This window comes from Pristis pectinata, chromosome 4 (assembly GCF_009764475.1).
Source record: "Pristis pectinata isolate sPriPec2 chromosome 4, sPriPec2.1.pri, whole genome shotgun sequence".
In the NCBI taxonomy this organism is placed as follows: domain Eukaryota; kingdom Metazoa; phylum Chordata; class Chondrichthyes; order Rhinopristiformes; family Pristidae; genus Pristis; species Pristis pectinata.
In genome coordinates this window covers 119779005-119787716 of record NC_067408.1, presented here as the reverse complement: position 1 = coordinate 119787716, position 8712 = coordinate 119779005, and the positions used below count along the sequence as shown (strand labels likewise).

Here is an 8712-nt window from a genome sequence, read left to right as displayed (position 1 = left end):
GGAGGAATATCAGACTGAGGGCAATAGCTGGTGGGGAAAGTTATCCCAGCAGGCTAATGACTGGATGGTACAACCACCCAGCATTAGGTCAAACAATGCACAACTCTGGAACCACAGATTCTGACCCCAGTTTCTCAGAAGCAAGTCTCCAACGTCACAAAATCATCTGAAGTTTTGTCAATTATTGGGCCAACATTTTTCTCAAATATCAGACTTTTATCCACAGCCAGTACTCAAACATAAACTGGAGATTCAGATCAAATTTAAAACCAATTCCAAACTTTTATTAAACAAACACAAACCATGCATCTTTAATTATTTCAGTAGGCACTATACAAATGCTACCGCTTTTAGTACTGAAATGAGAGCCACAAGCCTAATGTGTGCTGAAAGTTAATCAGCCTCTACACGTCACCCAGCTACACCCATAATGAAAGATGCACTCAGAAGGGCTCAGAGCGTCATACACATCCCTGCTGGCAGAAAACTTCAACTCATCACAGACAAGCAGAAAGCTGAAGACCAAAAACTGCAATGGGTGTTACTACAGTTCAAATGCACAGTTGTACTGTTGGAGTACGTCATTCACTGGGGTGGAAATTTCTTTTTTATTATAGCACAAATGAATACGATCACAGTTCAGTTTATTCATTTGTGACTGCCTCTTATCATCACAGACAATGGAACTATTCCTTATGGGTTACATATCTCTGTGCCACAGAAATGCTTTTAAAGGGTAGAAACCTCTGATCAAGTGACTATTTAACATGGGATTTAGGAGAGGTACTGACAGGAACTTAAAGGAACCACCCTTGCAATCCAAGACTACAGGGTATGACTGGAGAATTATTATTTAAGCTAGGCAATCTGACATTTACCCATTACATCATGACCAGACTTTGCATCCTGTAAAATGAAACTCAGATGCACTCTCATTTTTACTTGTACACAAATAAACATTTTCAAACATGGATAAATTCTGCAACAAAATCCACTCACAGAAGTAAGACAATCCCTACTTAAAAATTAAGCATCTTCATGTCCTCCAGAAGCTCACTTGCTACACTGCGGAGATCTGGATTACGGTTATTGGTAAGTTCTCGAATGCGCTGCTCAGGCAGTGATTGATGGATCTGGGCTTTCACTCTGGAGAAAACCTCTGGCTCAAGGATCAGAGACTGAATGAGGCGCAGAACATGAAGGCAAACCTCTGCATCTGGATCTAATAAACAGTGGTGGTGGTCAGCTCATTACATCACGTACTGCACTAAAGTGACATTACATCAGACACTGAAGAATGTTAAAGCAACCAAGTAAAACCAGTATCAGTAACACTGAACACACAACTAATCAGTGTTACAGAAACCCATGAACACCAATGTTCGGTGGGGAAATCAGGGGAAATTACCTGGTATAATTTACGTGTGACTCCAGACCCTGACAATGTGCCAGATTGTCAACTGCCCTCTGAAACAAGCAAGAAAGTCCAGCACCTAGAAAATTACTTGAAACGAGAAGGGAAAGTAGCAAAGGTACTGAGTGTTCACAGGGTGGGAAACCTGCCAACGCAAGGAATGATGGTTAACAGCATCACTGACTGGCTGCTGAAACTACAGCTGTCGGTTTGGGTTTGTGGGGAAAACAGGTCTGTGGCAGATGGAGGAAGGACCAATGGAAGGAATGAAAAGCACAAATGAGAACAGCACCTGATATTCCCCTGGGGTCTACAACCCAATGGTGTGAACAGTGAAATGTCCAATTTCAGGTAATCCAGACCCTGTGTCTCCCTCCACATCTGGTCTTCCCACCCTCTACTTTCCATATCTCCCGCCAGCCCCCCATCACCCAATTTTGTCCTCCCCCACCTGGTTCCATCCACCCATCACCCACACACCTTTCCCACAGGGTTCCTACACCCTCCCTCATCTGGCTCCATCTGCCCATCATCTCTCACCCCTCCTCATCCAGCTATCACCTACCAGCCCCTGCCTCACCCCTCCCCCTCTCCTCTTTATAGTGGCCATCTTTCCTCTCCCCTCTCTGATGGAGGGTCTCGAAACACCGACTGTCCATTTCACTCCACAGATGCTGCCTGACCTGCTGAGTTCCTCCAGCAGTTTTTTTTTTGCAAGGAATGAATATATTTGACCTTAATCTCCACAATGCTCCACCTGCTGATGCGACCAGTGCACCACATCTGTGGAAACTCCGTATTGGTGCGTGGAACGCACTGCCGGCTGAGGGTGTGAGGGCAGATACAGTATGGCCATTTAAGAGTCTCTTAGATAGACACATGAATGATAGAGAACTGGAGGGCTATGTGGGAGGGAAGGGTTAGATAGATCTTAGAGCAGAATAAAATGTCGGCACAACACTGTGGGCCGAAGGGCCTGTACTGTGCTGTAGTGTTCTATGTCTTCACACTGAGGGCACTGTCAGTGCTGAACAGGGTAGATTCACTAATTCACTAGGTGAGGCTACAAGCAGAACTCTACTTCCCAAACTGGCCTGGTATATTCCTCATTCCATTACCATCCATCAGAGAATCAACCCTGGCTCAACGAGGAAGGTTCAGCAGCATCATCGGGTATACCTGAACTGAGATGTTGACCCCCTGGTGTGGCTGCAGCACAAGACTACACAGCAGAAGGTCAGCAAGTGAGGACAAGAGTTAGGGTTGGGATGTAAATGAGGCCAGGAGTGAAAGGACACAGGATAAGTTACTGTTCCTACCTCCACCACCTCCTCTGGCAGCTCATTCCAGATAACAGTGACCCTTTGTGTAAAAAAAATTACCCCTCAGATCCCCTTTAAACTTTCTCCCTCTCACCTTAAACCCATGCCCTCTAGTTTCAGACACTCCTAGCATTGAAAACATGCACTGGCAACCAGCCCTATCTATGCCTCCCTTAAGTTTATAAACCTCTATCATGTCACCTCTCAGTCGCCTTCACTTCAGGGATAACAGTCCCAGCCTGTCCAATCTCTCCCTTATAACTCAAGCCCTCCAATCCAGGCAACATTCCTGTAAATCTTTGCTGCACCCTCTCCAGCTTAATCACATCCTTCCTGTCGTGTGGTGACCAGAACTGCACACAATACTCCATCTGCAGCCTAACCAACATGTTGTACGACTGTAACGTGACGTCCCAACTCTTCTAGGCAGTGCCTTGCCAATGAAGACAAGTGTGCGACACTCTTTCTTCACCACCCTCTCTATTTGTTTTGACACTTTCAGTACTTGTATCTGTCACTCATTGTGTGTGTCCTGCCCTAGTCTGACTTTCCAAAATGCATCACTTCACACTTGTCAGAGTTAAATTCCATGTCATTCCTTTGCCCACTTCCCCAGTTGATCCAGATCCTACTGTAACCTTAGACAACCTTCTTCACTGTCCACTATACCACCAATGTTGGTGTCATCTGCAAACCTACTAACCATGCCACCTACATTCTCATCCATCATTAATATATAAGACTAATAACAGAGGACCCAGACAGGCCTCCAATCTGAAAAACACCCTCCACAACCACCCTCTGACTCCTTCCACCAAGCCAATTTTGTATCCAATTAGCAAGCTCACCCTGGATCCCAAAGGTTGATTGGGAGTGCCTGTTTGCAGGTAAAGTAGTGTCTGGGAAGCGGGAGGCTTTTGAAAGTGAGATGGGGGAGAACAGTGATATCCTGGAGCATATCAGCATTATGAAGGAGGAGGCCTTAACTTCCTGACAAGCCTACCATATGGGACCTTGTCAAAGGCCTTGCTATGTAGACAACTTCTTCAAAAATCTCAATCAAATTCGTGAGACATGATTTCTTGTGCACAAAACCATGCTGACTATCCCTCATCAGTCCTTGCCTTTCCAAATGCAAATAAATTCTGTCTCTCAGAATCCTCTCCAGTAATCTTCCCACCACTGATGTCTGGCTCACTGGTATGTAGTTCCCTAGCTTTTCCCTGTTGCCCTTCTTAGAGGCAAACATTAGCTATCCTCCTGTCTTCCAGTACTTCATCTGTGGCTAAGGAAGATACAAAAATCTCTGCCAGGGCCCTAGTAATTTCTTCCCTTGCATCCTATAACACCCTAAGATACACTTGGTCATACGCCAGGGATTTATCCACCTTCATGCATCTCACGACCTCCAACACCTCCTCCTTCATAATACTGATATGCTCCACGGCGTCACTGTTCTCTCCCTATCTCACTTTTAAAAGCCTCCCACTTGCTAGGCACCCGTTTACCTGCTAACAGGCACTCCCAATCAACTTTTGTAAGTTCCCGTCTGATGCCACTGAAATTAGCCTTCTCCCAATTTAGGACTTTAATGAGGACCAGTTCTATCCTTTTCCATGACTATTTTTAAAACTAATGGAATTATGATCACTGGTCCTACAGTGACACCCCACTGACTCATCAGTCACTTGCCAAGCCTCATTTCCTAATAGGAGGTTGAGTGTTGCCTCTTCTCTAGTAGACCCAACTACATATTCCTTCCTGGACACACTTAATAAATTCTGCCCCATCTAATGCAGAGCTGAGCTGAGAAGTAGCAGATGGAGTTACCCAGAAAAGTGTGAAGTGATACACTTTGTAAGATTGAATTTGAAGGCAGAATACAAGGTTAATGGCAGGACTCTTAGCAGTGTGGAGGAACAGAGGGATCTGGGGATCCACACGCATAAATCCCTCAAAGTTGCCGCACAGGTCGATAGGGTTGTTAGGAAGGCGTATGGTGTGTCGGCCTTCATTAGTTGGGGTACTGAGTTCAAGAGCCACGAGGTAATGTTGCAGCTCTATGGAACTCTGGTTAGACCACACTTGGAGTATTGTGTTCAGTTTTGGTCACCTCATTATAGGAAGGATGTGGAAGCTTTAGAGAGGGTGCAGAGGAGATTTACCAGGATGCTGCCTGGATTGGAGAGTATGTCTTATGAGGATAGGTTGAGTAAGCTAGGGCTTTTCTCTTTGGGGCAAAGGAGGATGAGAGATGACTTGATAGATGTGTACAAGATGATAAAAGGCATAGATCGAGTGGACAGTCAGAGACTTTTTCCCAGGACAACAATGGCTAACACGAGGGGGCATAATTTTAAGGTGATTGGAGGAAAGTATAAGGGGGATTTCAGAGGTAAGTTTTTTACACAGACTGGTGGGTGCGTGGAACGCACTGCCTGCAGAGGTTGTGGGGGCAGATACATTAGGGACATTTAAGCGACTCTTAGATAGCCACATGAATGATAGAGAAATGGAGGGCTATGTGGGAGGGAAGGGTTGGATAGATCTTAGAGCAGGCAAAAATGTCGGCACAACATTGTGGGCCAAAGGGCCTGTACTGCGCTGTAGTGTTCTATGTTCTAATCCCTTAGCGTTATGGCTACGAGGGAAGTTACTCCAGTGCGAATAAGGAGAGATTTTACAGACCAAACAACACAGGCCTAAAGCGTGCCCGGGGCAGGAAGACATGTTGAGAGTGTGTATAGTCAAGGAGATGAGATCCCAGGTTTCAAAACATTGGCAGAGGGTATAACTGCACACACATTGAACACACATTGGTTGAACCATAACTGGAGTATTGCATCCAATTTTGTTCACTTTAGGAAGGATTTGAAGGTCCTAGAGAGGGTGCAGAAAAGATTTATCAGAATGCTTCCAGCAATGAGATATTTTAGCTTCAGAGTTAGACTGGAGAACCAGGTTGTTATCCTTGGAACAAGTAAGAGTTAAGGGGAGATTTCAAAGATATATACAAGATCATAGCAAGTTTGAATAGGGTGAATGCCGAGAAGCTACTCCCACTGGTCAATGGTTCAAGATCCAGGGAAAACATGTCTAGGATGATAGGCAAAAGACGCAAAGGATGTGCCAATAATCTTTCTATCCAGAGAGTGGTTATGAGCCAAGCATAAGTGTCTTTAAGATTGGTATTAAGACATTAAATAGAGAATTAGATTGGCCTCAAATAAAAACTAATTGCAGAATTTCAGTGACAGCAGAGGGACAGAATCAATAAGACTTTTATTTCTTTATTCATTTAAGACCAGCACATTGCCCTTCTGTAAATGTTCCTGAAAAGGCTGTGGCGAGCTACCTTCTTGAACTGTTGCAACCCTTTGGTGAAGGTATTCCCACAGCGCTTTCATGGCGTTTCATACTTAGGCCCAGCAATATATCTCCAAGTCAAGACAGTGTGCCACTTGGAAGGATGTGAAGGTCCCAGAGAAGGTGCAGAACGGCTTACCAGAATGGTTCCAGCAATAAAGGATTTCTGTCAAATACTGCCTTGCTGTCAAGGGCAGTCTCTCAGCTCACCTCCAGAATTCAACAAAATGGGCCTTGGTAAGCTCAAGAGCAATTGTGATGATCTGAGGGGGAATCTTTTCACATAGTTGGGGTCTGAATTGCACTATCTGAGGAGGTGGTGGAGGCAGAGATTCTCACATTTCAGGAGTACCTGGACAAGAATTGCCAAGGCATAGAAGGCTATGACTTAATGTGGATAAATGGGATTAGTACAGATGGGTAAAACATACAGCATGGACACGGTGGGCTGAAGGGCCTGTTTCTGTGCTGTACTCTCTGCCTCTATTTCTGGGCATTTTAGCACCTGCCAGGAAACCCATAATTTTTCCATACTCCCCACTGATGTCAACAATACTCTAACATAAAACACCAATCTCCTTTTCAACCTCAGAGGTCAGAAAAACAACTGTTCTTATTTTGTACACACACTGATCACAAAACAGTACAGCACAAGACAGGCTCTTTGGTCCACCATTATTGGCCAATCTAACTAATCCCATCTGCTTGCACATGGTCCATACCCCTTCATTCCCTGCACATTCTGTCTAATTCCCTCTTAAACGTTGCTATTGTATCTGCTTCCACCATCTCCCCTGACAGTGTATTCCAGGCACCCACCACTCTCTGTGTACATCTCCTTTAAACTTTCCTCCTCTCACCTTAAAGTCATGCCTTCTCATATTTGACATTTCCACCCTGGGAAAGATTCTGACCATCTACCCTATCTATGCCTCTCGTTGCCTTTCAGTCTCCGACACTTCAGAGAAAACAATCCGAGTTTGTCCAACCTCTCCTTATAGTTAAGCAATCTAAGGTTACTCACATGGATTATTTTACTCACTCATTCCCTGAGAATGGACTGTTTAAAGGGTCAACATTCAAAGTGCATTCCTTTTCTTCACTAAGATCTGTGAGATCCACTCGCTATGTGCCTGGGCTGCTCTGCCTTTGGAGTCAGGATCACAGTCACTCTCAGCTATCGAGCCTCAGATCATTCCTGCTGCACCTCACAGCTTGCTGTTCACTGCTCATCACGGAGGTCGCCCAAACTCAAAACTCCAGGAGAGAAGACTTCATCCACTTTCCTTCAATAGCAAACATTTTCCCACACTGCAATATTTATAGATGGCACTCGAATATTATGGAGACCACCCTCAACACCTTCTGTCTTGCATTTGCCTTCCTTCACCAGACCCTTCAGCAGCCCAGTGTGCTCTGCGAAACCTTTCATTCATTTTGACTAAGAACACAAAGGAATGGGAGCGGGAGTAGGTCATACAGCTCCTTGTGCCTGCTCCATCATTCAACTACATCATTGTTGATCACTTGGCTTCAGTTTTCAGTTATTGCCTGATTCCATGATCTATTTATAGGTCCAAAAATCTCCCTCAGTCATCAATAACTCCACCTCCATGGCTCTCTGGGTGGAGAATTCTAAAGATTCACAACCCTCTGAGAGAAGAAATTCTTGGTTCCACTCATCACCTTCTGTTCTTATCAGAATCCATCAGCAGCAGCCCTTTGTTGTCTCCACCTATCATCCCCCAGCCTCTGTCACTCCCTCCCCCACCTGGCTCCATCTGCCATTTACCCCTCCTCACCCAGATCCACCTACTGCTTGCCAGCTCTGGCTCACCATTCCCCCTCACTGCTTTATACAGGCTACCTCATCTCACCTTTACAACTCAGTCCCAATGAAGGGTCTTGACCTGAAACGTTGACTATCTCTTCCCCCCATAGATGCTGCCTGACTTGCCGAATCCCTCCAGCAGCCTGTTTTTTGCTGCAGATCCCAGCATCTGCAGTCTCTTGTGTCTCCTCATCTCCCCACTCTGAAACTGCCCCTAGTTCAAGATGCCCCCATAAAGGGAATTATTTTTTCAGCTTCTGCCCCGTCAAGCCCCCTCAGAAACTCATGAACTTCAGTGAGGACACCTCTCTTTCTTCTAAATTCTAAGGAATGAAGATCACAAGATAAGGGAGCAGAAGTAGGCCATTTGGCCCATCGAGTCTGCTCCATGAGAAAAAAAACTATATTCCTATCTAGCCCCAATTTCAGGCCTTATCCCCATATCCCTTGAAACCTTGACTAATTAGATACCTATCTATCTCCTCCTTAAACGCCTCCAATGATCGGGCCTCCACAGCTGTACGTGGCAAAGAATTCCATAATTTCACTACCCTCTGACTAAAGAAATTTTCCCTCATTTCTGTTTTAAACCGGTATCCTCTAATTCTAAGATTGTGCCCTCTGGTCCTGGACTCACTCTCCAAGGGAAACAGCTTGGCCACATCTACTCTGTCCAGTCCTTTCAACATTATAAATGTGTCTATGTACAGTCCAAGAGCCGACAAACGCTCAACATATGTGGTGTGGTGCCGGAGGACTGGAGGGAAGCTCATGTTGTT

General features: G+C 45.2%; 1 protein-coding gene across 1 annotated transcript in view; it reads right to left on the bottom strand.

Annotated features, from left to right (window-relative positions):
* Positions 1-1019: 1019 nt before the first annotated feature.
* hsf2bp (heat shock transcription factor 2 binding protein) overlaps positions 1020-8712 on the bottom strand; it is a 67949-nt gene continuing 60256 nt past the window's right edge. Inside the window, exon 9 of the mRNA XM_052014502.1 lies at positions 1020-1222. Coding sequence (XP_051870462.1) covers positions 1020-1222 — 203 coding nt within the window. The remainder of the gene's footprint in view (positions 1223-8712) is intronic.